Below are 21,161 nucleotides of genomic sequence, written 5' to 3'. Positions count from 1 at the left end.
GGTCGAGGGCCATGTGCTGAATGGGGTCTCCTAGTCCGGTGCTGCGACTGGCAAGGCAGACGGGGAAGGGGGTTCACCTGAGGCAGAGAGCTTTTCCTCGACACCCTGCCCCACTGGAGTTTCAGGTGCTGCCATGTTGAGCGTGTCTCTGTCCATCTGAGCCCAGAGACGGGTGTCAGGAGCATCTGAGGAAGTGCAGCGTCTGGTTTTGAGCAGCCCTGGTTTATAAATGGTGTTGCCATTAATTTGCAGTTTAAGATACAATACTTGACTTATATTTGCAAGTCCTGGCAATACTATTATGTATAGCTGATCATTTATGAACATATTAAAATGTATTTATAGACTGCATTTTAAGACACCTCTCTTCCATAGGGTGAAGAGTCAATACATTGAAAGTGCTCGTGGTTTCCGTGTATTAGCAATGAAGTTCGAAAGGCAATGTGGCTCTTCATCAAATTCAAGAGTACTCCACATAGTAAATGATTTTCTAATATTCTGAGCGATCCGAAGCCCACACGACTGAGCCCCAGGACACGTGGACAGTTGGGGCAAGAGTGAGGAAGCTCCTTCCTGATGATTCTGGGCGGCTCCTGCCTCGGATGCTATCATAACTGACCTTCGTACTTCTTCCTTTCTCTATGTGCCTGTAGTTCTTTCTTTTCTTTTAAATTGAAGTACAGTTGATTTACAATGTTGTGTTAGTTTTAGGTGTACAGCAAAGTGATTCAGATATATATATATATATACACATACACATATATCTATTATTATTATTTATTTTTCTTGCGGTACACGGGCCTCTCCCTCCTGTGGCCTCTCCCGTTGCGGAGCACAGCCTCCGGACCCGCAGGCTCAGTGGCCACGGCTCACGGGTCCAGCCGCTCCGCGGCATGTGGGATCTTCCCAGACCGGGGCACGAACCCGCGTCCCCCGCATCGGCAGGTGGACTCTCAACCACTGCGCCACCAGGGAAGCCCCGTATATCTATTCGTTTTTAGATTCTTTTCCCTTATAGGTTATTACAGAACACTGAGTAGAGTTCCCTGTGCTATACAGTAGGTCCTTGTTGATTATCTGTTTTACGTATGGTAGTGCGTATCTGCTAATCCCAACCTCCTAATTTATCCCCTCCCCTTGATCTTCTTACTTCTTCCTGTGGGTGCTATTGTTTTGGCAACTCTGGTCCAGCCATTTCTGGCTCACTCACTGTGGACTGGACTCATCCAATGAGTGAAAGGGTTTCATTCCCAAAGTCACTGAAACCAACCGAATTGCAGAACTCAAGCATCCGGTGTCTTGATCCTCAACCGCATGGGACAGGATTCATAGATTTTACGCCCCGTCACCTTCTGTTTGTGTTCTGCGTGATGGGAGGCCTGCAGTCCCCCAGTCTCTGTGCCGTGGAGCAAAAGAGAGGGGAAAAAACAGACAGCTTAAGGAAAAGAACTGCACTGTGTCTTTGCTCCTTATTCAAAGACTAGCAGTGAGCAGTGTCGCTGAGATCAAAGTTTGATCGGCATATTGTTAGGCTTAAAGGGCTGTTCTCTATCAAGTTCATCCCCGAGTTGCGCCCGTGGCTTCCTTCCCCAGAGCGGTATTGGCTGCGAGCACATCCAAACCCATCGTGATTCACCATGAATCAGGAACAGCGTTTTGGAGGCTGATGCATGAAAACCTATCTGATTCCCTGTTGAGTTCGTTCAGATTCTATTGTGGTTCTGCACTGTTTTACAAAAAAAACAGTCCTGGTTCCAACTCTCTGCCATCCAAATCCACAGCTTGTAACATTTCATTACAGAGTCAAGGTCCAGGGTGAGACCTCAGCCTACACAGAGCTGCCTTTCCTGGAAAAGAAGCATAAACAAAGGCATTGATTCCACCACCCCGCAGGGCGCGTCCGTGTGTGTAGGGCCTCGTCCAGGGCGGCTCTGTGCCCTGAGGTCCTGGCCAGCTTTGGATGTGGCTGTGACCGGGCCAGGGAGGTGCAGGTACTGGAGAGTGAGTGTTTGTCTTTTTAGTGTCTAGGTCGCTCATTCATTCATTCATTTTTGGTTTACCCTTTTTGTACCACGTAGGAGCAGATAGAAGGTGGGCAGCTGGGGCTGGGGGCTGAGAAGGTCAGAGGACGCTGCCGGCCAGAGCATGGGGCCCTTAGACAACTCCCTGCCGCCGCTGCCCCCGCCATGTGGGCACGTTCCCCCTGCAGGAGGCGTCATGCTTGTGCTGGGCTGTGAGGAGACTGTAGGTGGCATCCACGTTGTCCCTGAGCGGCAGTCTCTGTCCCGGATGCATCCTGTCCCCTCTCCTGGGCACGCCTGCCCTTCTCTCCACCTCAGCTGCTCACTGATTTCTGCCACGCGTAGCAGACTCGTTGCCATTTGTCTCTGCCTTTTCCTTTCCTGCCGATGGAGCAGTCTGAGATCAAGGTGTCTGCAGGGTTCGTTCCTTCGGTGGCCGTGAGGGAGAATCTGACCCAGGTCTCCCTCCGGCTCTGGTGGCTTATTGGCATCTTTGATCTTCTCAGGCCTGTAGAGGTATCACCCCGTCTCTGCCTCCGTCTTTATATGGCATCTCCCCGTGCTCATGTCTGTGTCCAAGTTTCCCCATTTTATAAGGACACCAGTCATACTGGATTAAAGGCTCATTCATCTTCCTTCAGCGTGACTCAGTTTAACTTAACTAATTGCATCTGGAATGACCTTATTTCCAAATAAGGTCGCATCTTGAGGGGATGGGAATTAGCATCTCACATATAAATTTTCCGGGGAACACAATTCAACCTACAGTGTCAGTGGGTTTGAGGTCCACTCTCATTGAGTATAACCTCATCTTAAATTGATTCTATGTGCAAAACCCTTGTTTCCAAACAAGGTCATATTCACAGGTACTAGGGGTTCAGATTGAACATATTTTTGGGGGGGGGCACCTTTCAATCCACAATAATACCTACACAACGTACTTCCTTCCCTTAGCTTTCAAACTCTCAGCCTTGCTGAGGCGACAGTCTTAGCTTTCTGAATGTTCTTGTAGGGGGAGGAAATAAGGTTCTCAACCAAGTCATCCCAGCCCCTCCCAGTAAAACTCTGTTTTAGAGTAAAAAATATTGGGGGGTGGTGCCGGGAGCCAGGAGAGCTTCCTTTGAAGGCCATGGTAACGTGTATAGAGGTAACTGCTGTGGACCAGAAGGAGACGGGCTCCAGGGTGGAGGGTGACCCCTTTCCAGGGCTGATGCCCCGCAGAGAGCTCCCTTCATGCCACCTCCTCTACGGTTCATGGGGGGGGCGCTCTGGTGAACTTGATGGAACCCGAGAAATCACTCGATGCAAGCCCCCATTTTATAAACGCTGAAATCAGCTTTGAATTAGGGAAAACTGTCACCTGGGTCACCAGGCACTGGCCCGGGAGCTTTGAGACTGCAGGTCGGTAAGCACGGATGCCAGGCTGTACAGGGCTGGTCCTGCCTCACTTCACCCCACGTCCACGGTTCTCAGTGCCATGTGCTGTGGCCACGGCTTCCCTGTGACCATGGCAGCAGGGTCTGGGCTGAGGCTGTATTTGGGATTTGAACTCGCTGCTCAGACTGAGTAGGTGGGACATGGCGGGGAGCCTGCTGCCTCGGCTTGGGCATGTTCACGGGCCACTTAGAGTGGGGAACACGCCTCCCCTTACGAAGGGTGACCCTGGTGATTCTGGGCAGTTGACCTCTGACAACAGGACATATTTCTGGATCATCGTGTATAATTTACAGTGGGTCGGCCCAATCCATCGCATCTATTTCTCCTATCAGGCCATCCTTACCGTGTTTCTGCGTAATGCAGCGCTTTTCATCTGAGTCCAGTTGAAGCTGGATGAGTCTGAATTCCAAAGAGGCCAGAGACAGACAATACTGAACAGAAACTCGACTTTATTAAAATCACAAGTGAACTTGTGCACGTGAAGTTATGGATGCCCAGATAATGTAGAAAAGTTATTTCCAGAATGTTTGAAGGGTGGGACGAGAGGAAAGGGCGAGAACTGGGGAAGGATGCTCCTGAGACCCGGACAGTCTGAGAAGGTTCTGGAAGGTGGAGGCTCCTCTGGTTTAGAGTCTTGTGATGACATCGTCCACAGCGCCTGTCTTTCAAAACAAGGCAGTTAACCCTAAAACACTCACGGACGACTTCCACCAGAGTCAGGCCGAGCTCCAAGTGACTATCTAAAGATCAACATTATTATTACTAATAACAATAAAATGCTTAATGAAAACTTAAGCCAAAACATTCTGTACTTGCATTAAACTATCTGCACATAGGAGCTGCAGGAATGTTTTAATCTTATCAGATGGACATAGATGCAGAAGAGCTGTTTGCATTGACTTAATTGTGATTTTATTTTGTTAGGAAATTGAGACACTGCTTTTAACCATTTTAGGGCCACCCACTCATCCTCCCTCAGTTCTCTTTCTTTGATGAACCTAATTTCCTCACTTTAGAAGCGAGTCTTCTAATTTATTGAATACCTTTTAATTAATCAATCTCTTTGAATTTTAATTAGTTTTGAATTTGCTTCTGGAATTACCAGTGAATTTATTTAAACAAAATAATGTCTCCCCCATTTTTTTACTTGCATGTGAAAAATGACAGGTTGTATTTGAAGAGAACATTTCTTGCAGAGGCAAAAATAAGGAGCCTTCCCTATCTAACCCGAAAAACTCAACTGTACTTAAAATGAAAGCGTCAATCTGCCGTTCATGTGAGAATACTCTTGGCCTGGAGCCAATCCTCTTAAAGGTACACACACACACACACACACACACACGCACCCGCATGTGCGTGCATGCGTGATGTTTATTTTTAATTTCCAAGACTTTCATTTTCCATACTCTGCATCCCCTTTAGTTCACCTTATATTTTAGAGGCAAGAACTATCAGAGGCGTCAAGGGAGACCCTCATCCCCACGACCAGCAGCGGCGCCAGCGGTCAGGTTCTCCAGCGACTGGCCCATCAAATGTGGTTAATCCGAACCTGGCATGTTCCCCCTTCTGGGTTGTCAAGCCCGTGACACAGGCCACCGATGGGGATGAAATCACATGGCCGAAGTGCAAGCCTGGACATCAGTTACACGTTTCATTGTAACCGCAGTGTGGGATGATGTTACTAAACAGCAAAGTTGGTTTATCTAAATGAACTTCTCTCTTGGTTACGAGGTGACCATGGTGGCTGTGGCGTCAGTGACACTTCGAGGGATAACGTTGTCTCGTAGGACAAAACGTGGACAGTGCAAGAGGCACCCGTGTGTTCTGGCCTTCCCTCCTCCCTGCACGAAACAGTGTCCTAACGGCATCATCTTTCTCTGGTTCAGTGTCGCCACCGGCACAGTGAGGGGAGGTTTCTTGATTTGCTTGTTGAGGGCTTGTTAGTTTCCAATGAGATTATTTAGGAGAAAATTCTCTGTGTTTTGGCATGAAATCTTGCTGAGTCCTTCATAACTTTGCGTGAAGGTAGTTGTGAAGGAAGACTTCACAGATTTGAACAGAAACTAAACCAGTGGGAGATTTGGATGCGCTCAGAAGTGACCTCTTTGAAGGACAACGGGCTTGAACTTTCATCCTTATTGGTACAGATTTGTTAAAAATCCAATTCCCTTTACTTCATAATCTTTCCTTGTTCAAGAAGTGGTGTAGCTTTGCACAGTGATGGAGGGAAGTGTTTGGTGAGTGGTGTACAAACTTGAAAGTAAGTGACAGGTTTCCAGAACCAAAGGAAAAGTCCTGTTCAGAAAATGGCATTCAAAATACAAAGGCCAAGGTATCTGTCGCATGGACCCCGTTATGATAAGATTTGGTCCCGTATTAGTGTTACAATTTAAACTGATAATAGTTTGATATATTAATATCAAATTTCCAGGTATATTAAATCCTGGCTCATTAAAATTAGCTTTAGATGAGCAAGTTGGCAATGTGAATATAATTTATTTTCCAAAAAATATATAAATCCTAGTTTCCTTTTTCTGGTTAAACGGCAGCTAAGGAAATCTATTTCAACCGGCTCTTTCATCAGACGTGTCTTCTGGTTTTAAGCTGTCTTTGTGCTGCTGCTGTTTCCGCTGGTTCTTGCCCCTCTGTGTTTTCTGACGAGAACTCCTGAAGGAATTGGATCCTGTGCAGTAGCCCCTTTCTGGAATTTTGCATGTCAACAGCATGTGGACTCAGTAACTTCAGAGTATTAGGAGTGTGCAGTCATTCTCACGCCTTTGGAACAATCCTAAATTAAAGTTTTGTTTCCATTATAAACCTCATTGTTTTCTTGGTTTGAGTTTGTTCCAGTCATGTTGGTTGAAATCTTGGCGAGTTTGTTCAATAGTTATGCCAGATGTTATTAAGAGGAGCTTTTCCACTTAAGCGCTCTGAGTGAATTTACTCTGTGAAGCGGTCAAGTCCGGGCTCTGGAACCGGGCAGCTGGGCAGCAGGGAGTAAGGCGCCAGGGTAATCCTGCCTCTCGTTCTAATTAGGAGATTTTAGGGGTACAGAGTGCTAATTCACTTAGAAATACCTAAAAATAGTGGATAGGTCTCTTCATTTCTCCCCTCTACTCTTTTTCTGAATTGAACACCTAGAGAACATTTCTCTGGATTTTCCTTGAAGCACTTGCAAGGGTCAAAGAACCCATCTGAATCCTTTTGGTCAGTGAACACGTCCTCACTGTCAGAAAGGTGGGAAAACCTTATGAGTCCACCGGAGATTAGCAGTGCCTCTGACTTGTTCTGCTCAGAGCTCAACAGATTTTCCCGGGGAGGACATAAATGGACAAATGGAGCTTCCTGACACTGATGTTCGGTGATTCTTTCCCCCAAAGGCGGTGGAGCTCCAGGCTGGAGCAGCCCTTCCCGGGACAGAGCCAGCAGGGGTGGAGGAGAGGGGTCAGCCCCGCCAGAATGGGGGCACTGGTTCCGGGACCCCCAAATCAGCCAGCGTGTGTGTGTGTATGAGCCGGGCCTGCGTGTGTGACACAGGCTCCCGTCAGGCAGGGAGGGATTTCTGTTGCTCTGAATGGACCCCGAAAGCCAGGATGCTGCAGTGAAGGGAAGGACCAGCACTGCCCCCTGTTTTCCTGGCCCCCTCTTTCTGCAGGTTCCCCTCCCCGGATGGGAGCCCGTGGCTGCGACCTTGGCTGCAGTGGCCTCGGGGAAGCAGCCAGGCCCTTTTCTCTGTCTGGCATCTGCTGGTGGCCTTGCCCTTCCGGGCTGTCTTCACCTGACCCTAGGCGCATGGCTGGGGTCCCTCCCAGGGCTCTGAGTTCTCCTCTGAAAACCGCCCGTTTGTCATCCTGTCTCCTGGGAACGTTTAATTCTCTGGAAAGCATGGGATGCTTTGAGCACCTCGTGGAGAGCGGTGCAGACGTTTGTGATGGGCTAAGGTGGCCGTCGGGAACACCAGTTTGGAAAAGGCCGAGGGGCCTCCTGGGACAGAGGGTGGTCTCTTCCCCCTTGATCCCCTACCTCACCCCGGCATCCCCGCACCCATTATTCATGGCAGGGATCAGCCTCCCCGAGGACAGGGCCCCTCTCACGTCACCCTTCCCCTCCCCCTGCCCCCTCCGTCACCCCCTCCCCAGTTTGGGCTTTTGCTGGGCAATAATTTGACCCCCCAGGGGGAGGGGAGCTCAGGCCTGTGTGAGGGTCACACATCCCCACCCCCCGACTGCCGGCCCGCCCCTCCCCACCGCTCTTTACCACCATCTTCTTGTACCTCTCAGGTCCCTCAAAATCCTCTCTCTTCCCTCCACGTTTCTCCTCCTCCTGTCCTTAAAGTATTTATCTTTCGTCTCTAATTAAAGGTGTGAATTCCAGGATGACTTTTTCAAAAAAACGATTCTTTTCTCAGCATTTTGTATTTGCCTCATTAATACTGTAGCCTGGAATGCATATTGACTTGTCTTTCTGCAACTGGTCCTTTAAAAATTGGGGTTTAGGAAGTGAACTACCCTTCCTCATCGCTTCCAGAGCAGCGTCTACGAGCTGCTGGTGATGACAGGCACGTGCTCACACTGCCCGGCGCCGGGCTCCAGGGGGTGTTGAGAGCGTGCACGCAGCCAGTGCGGCCTGGCAGCTGCATTTTAAATTTCATTGCACTTGAATTAATTTCAGGGCGAGCAGCTGTGTGTGACTGGTGGTCTCCGCGTGGACGGTGCCCCACGTTCCAAGGTTCGGGTTGAACTGCACGTGGGGCAAGTTGTGAGCTACCTGACGCTGGACTTCAAGTCCTAACCAGCGAAATACCTTGTGTCTGGGTGACGCACACAGATGAGGGTGGAGAGCTGTCCCCCCCGCGTTAGCACCTGGGGGAGGGCGATGCAGACACCCGCCGAGGGCGTCGGGTGATGGACCCCAGGAGCGCCGGCAGCCCGTTCCTGCCAGTCTCCGAGACTGTGCTCGTGCACTTCAGTGACGATGACAGCTTTGAGCAGTGATGTACCAGCATCGGGAGATGCAGATGGTCCGTTTCAGAAACCTGGGAAGAGAATTCCCCTTGAAGGCCCCATGCCTTGGCTATCTCCTAACATAAACAGGGCCTCTTAAAAATGTGAAGAATCTGTTGTAACGTGTAAACCGAGGTGATGGGGGAATAGGCCATTTTCCACTTGTGCAGATGCTGACGTGAACCACCCGCAGGCCCGGAGAAGGCGGAAACCTGCAGAAGAGACGAGAGGGCAGAAGGGGGGCGTGCCCACGGCACCCCTCCCGCCCCTCTTCCATGCGCCTTTCCAAGGCTGCTTTTCAGAACTGGGTCCTGTGCGTGGGTGCAGGTTGAAGCCTTTGGAGTGGGCGCCCTGGGGCAGGAAGACGCAGCCCTGACCCCCGGGTCGTGTTCACAGCCGTGCATGACTGGAGTGAACAGCAGGGACCCGGGCCCGAAGCCCTGGACTTGGTTGTAGTTTGTCCTGGACGAGCTGGGTGACCTCCACGGCGAGCCTCCATTTCTTCTTTGGTCAAATGAGGCAGCGGGACTGGTGTCCTCTGGGACCCTCGGTGTCTTTATCGGTGCCCTGACGACACTCCATGCTAAAGGGGCATCCTCTGCCCTTGCCCCCAGGGCGTGTGGACCAAAGGCACCCGGCTCTTATCTCCACAGAGAAAGGGAGTCGGACTTCCTGCCATGGGTTTCTTTCTCCTTGGGGCTGTGGCTGTGTGGACGGGTGGAGGTGCACACGGGGGAGGGAGGGTCTTCTCTGTGCCTCCTCGTTCCCTGGGGACCCCTCTCTGCCTGGCCCAGCACGGAGCACGCGCGTCCCTCAGTGCTGGACGGTGAGGTAGTCCAGCCTCCGGATACAGAGGGCTCTCAGGGCTCATTCCCTTCTGCTCCGTCACTCAGCAGACCCTTGTTAGGAACCTGCTTTGTGCTTGGACCCGTGGGGAAACCCTGCAGGAACCAGACCAGTGACCGTCCTGATTCTCATGACCCCGGTCTGCAGCTAAACGTCCTTGCTTTTGACGCCGTGCTTGGGTATACGTTTCACCCCAGAAAGGGCAAGATCACGAACGCAGGAAGAAAGATGAGGTTGGGGTGTGGTTGAGGATGCAGACGATGTTTCGGATGCTGTGCAGGTCTCATCAGAGCTTGGATGTAGACTTGGAACTGAACTCTGCCTGGTCTCTGTTGGGAGATCAGAGGCCCCTGGCCTTATGCGATGTGTTCATTCTCACTTTTAAAGTGTAGAAATGGCGTGAGCGCGCTGGAGACTGGGTGGCGCGTCCCGGTTCCTCGCCCAGGGAGCAGTTTCTCTCTACCTGCTTGGCCAGCAGACGAGACCGTCTCACTGCGACATTTTCACCTGTTGTTTCCAGCGGGGTTTGTCCTTCTGGTTCCCACTTTACTCCTTTCGTTCTGTCCTCAGTGGAAACGGTTCCACCCTGTAGCTCATCGTCTCCTGAGGTTTGGCAGAGAAGCAAGCTATCTGGTGTCCCTGCTTTCGGATGAATTGCCCCTGCTTTGCAGGTCTCTTTAATATTCTCTAACATGTACTTTAGTGTAATTTGCTCTAAATGCTTTGAAATGAGAAGGAGCCTTAAAAAAGACACCCTGGCTGAATGCCTTTGGAAACGTCACTTCATCAAGGAGCGCGTTGATCTTCCAAGGGAAGGATAGCAGGGAGGGACTGGGGGCCGCGCGCGGTGCGTTTCACTGCTCCAGAGACGGGGAGGCTGTCAGGGGATTTATGAGCGACGTGTCGTGACAGAACACAAAGGATTGGCCACGTCCGGACACACGGAGGCGCCAGCTCTGCGTCTCTCTCCCTGTCATCCGGCCACGTGTCAGCGATGCCACCTGCAGGCCCCTCTCCAAGGGCTGGTGCGCAGAGCATGGTAGGGCCCCAGGCATCCCCACGCCCTGTCCGTGTGCACAGATGTACCAGGCACCGTATCTGGGGTGGAGACTAGCGACCCTGGGGCTGACCCCCAGCCGATGGTGACGTGGCCAACTGCAGTGTGTAGAGTGGAGGTTTTGGAAAATGGAGTCAGACACGAGCTTAATACTTATTTTCCTGGTTGATTTACGCTTTTGTTTTTAGACACAGACAGGGCGTCTGTATGATCTCTGTGTACTTCAGCCTGGGGGTGTTTGAAACAGACATGAGCGCGGCGCCCGCGCGGGGGTGGCGATGGGGGACGGGTCTTTCAGGTTGTAGGGCAGGTGTGTCCCTCCCAACACACTTAGAGTGAGAATGCCAGGGTTTCGATGTCTGTCCTAAAGTTTCAATGTCTATCGTGGCCTCTGCTGTTTACTAGTCCCGAATCCCTACACCTGTTAGTTCAAACATCTTCTTTTCCCTGCCACGTGCCCCGGTAACTCCATAGCGGTCCCACCTGGTCATGTTATGACAGCTCCTCAGACAATGAACATTTATTGAGCACCGACTGTAGACCAGATGCGGTGATGGGGCGCGAGCCCTCGTGGATGAGCACACGCCGTCTCTACCCTGAAGGAGTTGTGGTCCCAGGTGCTCTAACGCGATCGGTCGAGGGTCCACTGTAATGTTCTCCCATATCCCCAATGTGCGTTGTCTCACAGAGCTGTAGCCTGAGAAAGACATGGAGCTGTTAAACATCCATTTTCCCTATTCCTTGGTTCTTTTGGGGTCCTGGATGAGAACGGGCACTTAATTGTAGGTAAACTCATGAAGATAGTGCCTGCCCAAAGTCCTGGGAACCTTCCTTACACATCTTCAAGTCATCAAAAGGGTGGTGACACCTTCAGAACTGGCATGGCTTGTATGAGCAGAGGTTCAGCTCCACTGCAGTTTTTAAGGCATTTGTAGAATCCACTTTCTGCAGACGAATCACCTCCGAACCATAAAAGTAACGGTTGAACGTTGTCACGTAATTTTCAAGTGAGGATCAAAGATAATTCTTGCACTGAGGTAGCACTATCCACGTGATATTTTATTAAGGAGAATTTTAGAATAACGAAGTTCTGACTCTCCGATAAACTTAAGTCCGGAGCAATCAAAACCCAGGAGTTCCTTGAATTATCGCCAAGATGTACTAACAAGAAGAAAAAAGATCTGCTTTCATCATTGAAATTAACATTGATGTGGAGACAGGGAAGGAAAGTAAATAAAAAAGAAAGGTTTGGGGGAACGAGCCGAGGTTTGCAGAGCAGGAGGTACCGCCGAGCATCTGCCCCTGGTTGTGGGACCAGGAACCAAAGCCCGCCGTGCGAACGGTGACCGGGGGCCAGAGCACCAGAGAGAGGCTGGGTCTGGGACCCGAAGCGAGCAAGGACTCCCTGAAAACACTTATAAAAAGTCTCCTGTCCACTCAAACAAAATGCGGAGGCAGCCCAGAGATAAAGAAAACAGTCGCAACGGCCTGTGTGCCCCGGGGCGCCACTCCCTGTCAGGCTGTTGGCGCTGCATTTCTCTGGGTTTTCTCAGTCCTGGGAGGGCTGTCTTTGTGCCCTACACGCGGTGGACGACTCTCCTGTGTCCGGTCCTCCGTGGGGTCCCTGCAGCCTTTGCTGCGGCCCGTCTGCCGGGCCCCCTCTCCGGGCACGGGCACCCGCTTCCCATGGACCCTGCGTGTGGAGCCCACCTCCCTCGCTCTGTGCATCGTCCTGCAAAACCTGCTTCTTTGTCCTGACCACCTACCTGAGCTCCCTTTCTACTTCATGCTCCGAAGTTTCGTTTTGAAAATGACCATGAATGGGAGGGTCACTTAATGCTCCTACCGTGGACTCGAAACCTTTATGACCGTGTAAAGGTTTACCAGCGCGAATTCGCCCTGTGTTTGAATACCTGCTCGGGAGGGCTTATTTCAAGTGACATCTGCGTGCCTTCTCCAAGCATGCTGTCCTGCACTATTTCATTTCACTTTCCCAACAGGCAACAGTGTTACCACCTCCATTTCACAAATGAAGAAGCCAAGGATTATTGGGCTAAAAGCACGACCGTCCCAGGTCACACAGCCAGCTGCCCGTCTCCAAAGTCAAGGCCATTTCTTTGACCACTGAGCCCTGCGGTGCAGACCACCTGCCACACACGCTGGCATTTTCCAGCACAGACTGTTGGCCACTCTCTGTCTCTTTATTGGGTTTATAGCTTTAATCTAGTCATAAAACCTAAACAAATTCCTCCCAATAGTTTGCCCTTGGTTTTTAAATTCCTACAGATGTCCCATAAATACAACGAAAAGGCCCAAAGAGGCCCAAAGTGATGATGGGGACACACGTTATCACTACGTTGCTATCTCACTGCGTTATTCACTCAGGGTCTTAAACTTGCTACGACAGAGCCCCCTTTGCAGGCCCACAGTCTGTTGTCTTCACTTCACGTTGCTGGCTTGTTTTTCAAGTCGGGAAGGCAGGGGCGGGGACAGGCACCTAAGAGAGAGCCGATCCCACCGTCTCTGTTGGGGTCCGATCCTCCTGGTGCCACGCCTGCCTTGCAAAGGAGGCAGCTCCCTTGGGGGACAGACGCCCTTCCCACCCGCGCTTGTCTTCATCCTGTTCTCCACAGTGTAAACCCCGTTATTTTAGTTATTCTCACAGCTACCTCAAAGTCGGCAGAGAAAGTATTATTGCTCCCGTTTTACAGACAAACAGACCGAGTCGACACCACACTCTTGTAATTTTGACGTTTGCTAAACGTCCTGAGTAGCATCGAGCAGCGGCAGAATCCAGTTTTCATTGGTTTACACTTAGCACCATGAACGCTGCAATTGGCCGAGTTAATTACAGAGGACTGGAGAACCATACTAAGTGGGTTGCTTTCTGTAAGACTCCGTCCGCTGGCGTCATCTGTGTGTAACAAGGGGAACACAGGGTTGGGAGTGTTCTGGCGGCAGGAAGGGGACCAGCTACCCGGACCCCTGGCACCCCTGAGCCTCCCCGGTCCTCAGGGTGCCTCCCAGCTCGTTGGTCTGTAGGCCAGTCACTAGACTGACCCCACAGCAGACCTGCATGACGTCACTGTTCCTGATTTGCTTCTGGTGATCTGTGCCCTGGGATTCAGGCCACATCCCGTCTCATTCCTGGGCTTTTCCAGTCTTCTCAGATGGTCTCTTTGAGGAGCGTTTTCACAGCCCACACCAGATTCAGCAGGCTCTCCCACAGGGCTCTCGGACACTCTGTTCTGCCTCGTGTGACCCGGTGATCGTGCGTCGTCCTGCACCGCACGGTAGTTATTCGTTGGCCCAGATGCTGTCGTGATGCTTTGTGGTGCTGTGTTTGCTGCCCTCCGGAACTTAAGCTCTGTGAGGACAGGACCGCCTTTGAACCCTACCCCACGCCCCTCCTGGAGTCCAGGAAAAAGCCTGGCAGAGCGCTGTCCCTCAGCACTTACTGAACAAGTTCAGTTCAAGCTGGACCTGACTTTTGATCTACCTTAGAGATACAACGTCCTTAAAGAGTGTGAAAAAGAGGCAGACAATTAAAATGCTGCAGGAGAGCGTTTGTAAAACACGCACGATTGGCATTTGTTGGTTCCAGCAAACGAATGAATGAGTGAACGAATTGATGAGTGAGGGAATGAATGAGCGAATGAATGAGGGAGGGAATGAATGAATGGGTGAATGAGTGAATGAATGGGTGAATGAGTGAACGAGTGAGTGAGCGAGTGAATGAATGAGTGAATGAATGAATGAGTGAGTGGCTGTCTCCCTGGGGGAGAACTCGGGGCAGCAGCTGTGTTTCACTCAAACGTCTCAGCTTCAGGCTCGAGGCTCTAGAACACCATCTCCACGTTTGTGTCATAGGTTCGGGTTCTCTGTTCCACTAAAAAGTAGGGAACTCTTTCCTGAAATCAGTGAAAGCTTAGCCTCTAAAGTGGAGAAGTTGCCCTTTAGCAGGTGTGTTTATAACCGTGTCCCCGGTGTCCCCACCTTCCCCCCGTGGTACAAGATCACTTACTCTCTCAAACCCCCAGACTCACCCATGCCCCAGACGCCCTCGCGGGTCTAACCCATCTCACCCCCCAGCGTATGAGCCTCGTCCTCGCGTCACGCTAACACACTTACTTGGAAGCTACATTCATTTCCCGGTGGCTCATTATTTAGAAGGTTCTCGCTTTGGGGAATCTTACAGCTGCCGGATGATGTAATTCAGAAGTGTTTTTCCTAATGTTAACCCATACCATGTGTTATCCCATATTCTAATCAGATATCAGTATCACAGTGAAGAAATTCATCCGTATTAAGAGTGTTTTAACCCATTTCTTACATGTTTTCATTTTGTTCCTGCTTAAACCCATGCATTTATTAAGCAGAAGACGGATCACATCTTTAATCCGTTTGCACTTGACCTACTGTTTCCACTGCAGGAGTCGCACGACCTCCAGGCAGGCACTGCACATGCACCGCCTTAGCTTCCTTCTGCCCCTCCCCCGCAAGGCACCTGTGCAGACAGCCCTGCTTCATGAAAGCAAAGGAGACGGGGCCCTGGGACGCTGAGGTCGTTGTTTTAATAGTGTTGTTCAAGGTGTAATTGATTTCCTTCTAAACTTGACAAAGTGCCTTTTATCTGAACTAGTTTGAAGACCCTCAACCCAGTTCTTTAGTGAACACTGAATTCTTTAGAATAGGACTATTTTATTTTCCCTCCAGGGCTTTGTTAAGCAAAGAATCCAGCTCCCTTAAAAGCTCATTTTCCTCTGTACACTGTCTCCCCTTAATTGCTGTTATAAACGGGGAGGGGCAGAAACATGCAGAAAGAGTGAATCCCCTCATTTCTGAGAAGGAGCAGTTCCATTGCTTGTTCTACATCATTAAATTACTGAGAGTTATGGTCAAGTTGCAAGCGCCTGAATGCTCAGCTTTTTAAAAAACTAAAAAATAGAGGCTGCGTCTCTGCATTTAGAGGAAACGATAATTACACCGTCTTTCCCTAAGTCATCCGCATTTCCTCGCTTGGGGTTTCAGGAAATACAAACAGACCACCTCTTAAACACAAAAATTAGCAGGATTTAGGTTATTTCAGGTTGTCATCCAAAGTGGAAGGGAGCTGCTTCTGGGCGGGCTCCTGTGTGCACTGGGCCTGCGAAGGTCCCGAGATGTTGCACGGTCAAGTTTGCTCCCCTGGTGGCCTCTGTCTCTGTCTCTCTATCTTTCTTTTTCTTGCACAAAACCGCTCTGTTCTAGGCCAGCTGCGAGTCATAAGAACAAGTCTACGAAAACTCAAATGCTTGTGAGGAGAGGAACGAGGTGAGGCAGTGACTTTGTAAGAGGAGCAGTGTTCCGCGCGGATGGAGTTCCTCAGGTGCGGTGCTCTGGGCGCTTCTGTCTCCTGGGAGCTGCCGCTGCCTGGGGTGTATCATCGTGGCCGGAGAGTTGATTCTCATGAATCAGTTTCGGGGAAAGAGAAACAAGGGGTTGAAACCCCTCAGTGACAGAATTCAATCAAATGTGCTTATGGCCTTGCTTTACCCATTTTTAGTAAAAGAACACTTTTGTTGTTGTTGCGAAATCTTGGGAAGGTAATGATCTGTTTCCACTTGCCTCTTGGTTAAAATAAGCACAGATCATTTTAGCAAGTGAACTTCTTAGGAAAAACGAGAGCCTGCAGAATGTCTCTCCTGTGTCCCGGGGCCCCACTGAACAAAGAACCGTCCCCCTCCAGGCGTCCATGACCCGCCTCCTGGCTGGAGCCTTTCTCCAGAAATCCGGGAAATGGCCAGGGACCTCAGCTCCCAACCAAACACGCCGAGGGACTGTCCCTCACACCCTCCCTGCCACGGTGCACTTGCAGCCCTTCCTCCCCAGGACCCCAGGTGGGGCTGTGAGGGCCCCGCCTGGACCCCGGGAGCGATGTGGCTCCCTGGACAACTGCCCCCCCATGGGGCCTTCCTCCCCCTGTGGCTTCATCTCAGCTTCGGTAGGTCTTTCCACATCGCCAGCTAGGACACTCAGAGACGCAAGGGGAGAGTGTGGGTATCTCTTTAAGGAGCGAAGCACCCTGAGTTTGAGAATGTCCTTTCTGTCTCTTCCTGATGAGGGAACAAGTTGATGAGGTCCCTGCAATTTTGCTAAAGTCCATTCCCTCTCTTCCTCCAGCTCAGACTGGGACAGGGGAGGGGCTGCTGTGAGTAGAGCTCTGCCCCTGTAAATATCGCCAGGGCAAACATGCCAAATAAACCTGTTCAGATACACACAGAGCCCAGGGCTCTACACACTGCTGTGGAGTATTGAGTAGTAGCCACAGCTCGGGGTTTCTCTCTTTCCTTTAATAAATCACTGTGAAGGGCAGGTGACATTCCAGTGACCAAAGGCTCGCGATGGCTCCACTTCCCAGAGCTTGAAGCTTTATTGGATTCATCCTCGTGTTTGTTGCTTCGTCTGGGTTGAGGAGGCCTACACAGGACAGAGGGTGGGACGCACGGGGGGTTGGGAAGCCTGGGGGGTGGGCAGGGCGCACCATCAGCGGTCCAAGGAGGACAGGTGTGGGAGCAGGTGGCCGGATCTAAGCCCCACTGGGAGATGCTGCAAGCTCTGAAGCCCTGTGTCCGGGCCGTCAGAGGATGGGGACCCCAGAGCGGTCAACGGGGACTGCACGGAGGGGACCCTGGGGCAGGGGCTCTGTGCTCACACCACCCCAGCAGCCCTGGGTCCTGGGATGGAGGTGAGATTGTGTGGAACTGTCCAATAGGGAGAGACTGCCCCCCAGTTTCAGGCCGGCAGGGCACTTCTGATGCCCACGACTTCCAAGGTGATCGCAAAACCTGGTGAATGCAGGAGTCAACCAGGCACTGAATTCACGAACTCAAAGAAAAACATTGCCATTCAGATTATTAAAGGTACGCAGAACGTGTGCACCCCCGTGCAGCCCTGGACGGCGTCCCAGGCCAGTGGTGGGGCCTTCAGGGGTCCAGCCACCAGATGCCGGGCAGAGAAGTTACCCGTTATCCAGATGTGTGAAACAGATGGAGGTCGGAGTTTTCAGAGCTTCCCACCATGTGTCTGGGACATCCCCTGGCACTAAGTGGCCTTAGATAGCCTTATGCTTTCCATCGAACACTCTTTGAGATGTCTGGCTTCTTTTTTCTTTGCTCCTCCAAGTTTTTGAGAGTCGATCAAGACAAGGACAAGGACTGCAGCTTGGACTGCGGGGGTCCCACCCAGAAACCCCTCTGCGCCTCGGACGGGAGGACCTTCCTGTCTCGCTGTGAATTTCAGCGCGCCAAGTGCAAAGACCCCCGGCTAGAGATTGCTTACCGTGGAAACTGCAAAGGTAAGTTGCTTTCGATCATTTGTTCAAGAATCAGTCACTGAAGTATACACCCATGTGCTTTATTTTCATTTGGCTAAGGTTTTCTACGTAAAATGTCAAGGGTTTATGTTGAGAGCACGTAGCGAGAAGAGTCATTTCTGAATCATTTTTTTTCTTGTTGAATGCTCTCTTTTCTTAGAATGTTTTATGACATCATGACACAAATTTATCCAAGGGTTTCACAGAATGTTTCCAAAGTCTCTTAAAATTATTCTCACCAGTTTTTTTTAATTGGTTCTTCCAACTCCTTCTCATTTCACCTTTCAGCCTGTGGGGAGTGTGTAATAGCACCTGTGCCGTTTTCAGTGATTTTTTTTGGGGGGGTGCTGATTTCACACTTGTAATTTTCAATTTTCCTGATCTAAGAAGCAGATTTGGAGTTAACAAGCAGCTTAGAGCAAAACATTGAAATGCTTCCCACGTTAATGAAGGGCTTGACTCAGCAAAACACGCTGATGTTTCAAGCACAAATAGAGTCAATTTCCGAAAGAGATTTAACCTTCTTTTTCTTATTATCTAGGAAAAAAAGCCACACAGGCTAAAACACCCTTGAGACAGTGTTCTGCGGTGTTTAGCTGTTAGCGCCAACAATCTGCCCAAAGAAAGAAGAGCTACTGTCTCAACTCCGTGCTTGGCCAGGTTTTGAGTAATTTGCTCTTCCTTTCATAATGCGACACATCCTAAGTGAACAGGTTGGGGCCACTGCTCTACGTGACAAAGACAGAGTTTTGCCGGTCCTTGGACGTGGGCGCCACTCCCGCTGACACCCCGCAGGACACTCTGCCCACAGGCGTCGGGGCAGCCCAGCGCTCACCTCCCACGCGCGTCTGATTTGTGTGCCCTAAACACGTCCCTCGGAGAAAAGTTTGGATGTAACTTTATGCCTTGATCGTTGTTACACACCTCGGGTGTCTGTGCCGAGAAATGAGAAGTGACCTAAGAATGAATTCAAGTATCAGGTGATCCACCTTTTAGAGAACCTTCTAGAAACAATGGCCTGTGCTGACTTAGCTTGTGAGAACAGGTGCTGTGGAGGTGGCAGTAAAGTTTGAGTTTTACGATCCTCTTTGGTGCCCTGTTCCTTTAGAGAACCCCCCGCAAATGCCCTTTAGGAGGATAATTCCCGTCAAACACTCTGTCGGAGGACGATGAGGAAGCCGCTATATGAAGCCTCTGTGTTGGCCATAGTCTCCGTGGGCGTCTGTGGTGGGTTCATTAGACAGAGGCCAGAGGCCGTCCATCTGTCTGGGTGGACATTGACACCAGAGGCCTCTGTGTCCCACAGTTGAGGTCGCTGTCCCGAGCCTCCCACTTCGAGCTCCGCAGAGTCCATGGTGGGTTGCTTTTGCACAGGGACGGTCAATTGGAATTAAGCGCAGATGGCCTTTTGGGGATGTCACTGTTAGCTTATTTGTGTTTGGATCCAGCCTCATTTTTTTCTGGATAATTCCCTTGATTGGGATTCTCACACCTCACTGAAGAAGTTTCAGACCATAAATTTGTGACACGAAAAGTGTGATAAGGGATGGGACTTCCCTGGCGTTCCAGTGGTTGGGACTTCGCCCTCCAATGCAGGGGGTGCAGGTTCCATCCCTGGTTGGGGAGCTGGGGTCCCACGTGCCTCATGGCCAAAAAACCAGGGCATAGGCCAGAAACAATATTGTAACAAATTCAATAAAAGACTTTAAAAATGGTCCACGTCAAAAAAAAAAATCTTTAAAAAATGTGATAAGGAAGAAGTAGGTAAAAACAAAACTTATTTCCTAAAAACAAGTTTAGTTTAAATCAAAAGGATTAAAATAAAAAGAATGCGAAGGTACCTGTAAACGTCGAGGTCAAGGTTATCTGGTGCTTCGGTTGCCAAGGGTAGCAAATATTAAAGTTACTTTAAAGAGACATTGTTAGTTGTACAGCATAGTTTGAGATAACTGGGCATCAGGTACCTCTGACACTGTAGATTTGGGGGAGTTGGAGCTCTGAAGCGTCTGCTTTCAGTCCTCTCCTGGGGGTGATCTGAGTCTGGTCCACGCTGGGGCTGCCCGGAGAAGGGCTTCCCGGTCTGCAGACCGTCTTTTCCCACAGACGCAGCCTTTCCCTGGAGCCGAGCTCTGAACGGGAGCGGACCCTCCTCAGACAGGAGCGGCTCTTTCATTCCGACTGATTTACTTTGCCAGTCGTTTCCCCACCCTGTCCCCCTGTGTCCAGCATTTAACACCCCCCAGCCTGCCCCGGGACCACATGGCAGGAATGGTTCACGGTGAATGGGAGGGGACCCTGGTGCTGATGGACCAGAGACAGGTGTCCTGGCTCCCCGGGCAGGTGCTGCTGTTACATCCCTCTGTCCCCAAGGGTACAACCACTGCCAATTCCGCACCACACCCAGGTCGAGAGCTTTCTGCTGTGAAGGTGAGAGCGGGCGAAGGAGATTGAGATGGCACTCCCACTGCACGGAATACGAATATTCATCCGCATTTGCTCTGAATTATTCCCGGTTTTGAAATTGGCTGGTGTATCGTAGTATCAACTTGGCAAGTGTGAAGCTGTATATATATATATATATATTTTTTTTTTTTTTGCGGTACACGGGCCTCACCCGTTGCGGAGCACAGGCTCTGGACGCGCAGGCTCGGCGGCCATGGCTCACGGGCCCAGCTGCTCTGCGGCATGTGGGATCTTCCCGGACCGGGGCACGAACCCGTGTCCCCTGCATCGGCAGGCGGACTGTCAACCACTGCACCACCAGGGAAACCCTGCTCTTAACTATTGACCTTGAACAGAAGTACACTGGTTTACACTGATGGATTTTTCTCATATTTTCTTAGAAATTTGTGGAGTTTGTGTTTTTAGAACTCAGCAAACACATTAATATTTTTCTTTTGATCTGAGACCATTGGGCCTTTCTTTTCAAGAAAAATCTCTGACACTGAATAAAAAAGCCAAAAAAAAAAAAATAAAAAAGGGAGAAGACGGAAAAGAAGAAGAAGAAGAAGAAAAGTCTAGATGCCGGTGGTTCTTGGAACTATTTTGAGATTTCTGGAAACAGAATTATAAAGGATATCTGACAGAAACAACTTCCTGGAGACTTCCGAGACCTGGCTTTTTAGTGACCAGTGAATAAGAAAAGAAACATGGTTACAAAGTGCTTCCTGATACCCGTCGTCCCTTTTCTCATCCACAGCCCGAGTCTCATGGTCACCGTCCTGCTCGTCATTGCAGAGCGACCCCCTGGCAGCGTTGGGGTCTCTGTGGGTCACAGCGTGGCCGGCATACGAGTGCACAGGGGTCCACAATGTCGAGGAGACAGACCCCTGCCCCTCGACGGGGGTTATTATTAATATCGCGGTTATGGCGAGTTTCCAGAGCCCTTGTTCTCTCCTGCGAATACCCTGGGCTTTCACTCTGGACACATAGTGACCACTGGC

The 21,161-nt window shown here is 50.6% G+C and overlaps 1 protein-coding gene across 5 annotated transcripts in view; it reads left to right on the top strand.

Moving 5' to 3' along the window:
* The window catches only part of SMOC2 (SPARC related modular calcium binding 2), a 155,441-nt gene that overhangs the window by 27,834 nt on the left and 106,446 nt on the right, over positions 1-21,161 (top strand). For all 5 annotated transcript variants that reach the window (XM_033403971.2, XM_033403970.2, XM_004278851.3 and 2 more), the window contains exon 2: positions 17,529-17,700. In XM_033403971.2, the coding sequence (XP_033259862.1) occupies positions 17,529-17,700 (172 nt within the window). The remainder of the gene's footprint in view (positions 1-17,528; positions 17,701-21,161) is intronic.

The sequence above is a fragment of the Orcinus orca genome, chromosome 12 (genome assembly GCF_937001465.1).
Source record: "Orcinus orca chromosome 12, mOrcOrc1.1, whole genome shotgun sequence".
In the NCBI taxonomy this organism is placed as follows: domain Eukaryota; kingdom Metazoa; phylum Chordata; class Mammalia; order Artiodactyla; family Delphinidae; genus Orcinus; species Orcinus orca.
The sequence above is the reverse complement of the archived record's forward strand: the minus strand, read 5'-3'. Positions and strand labels throughout refer to the sequence as shown.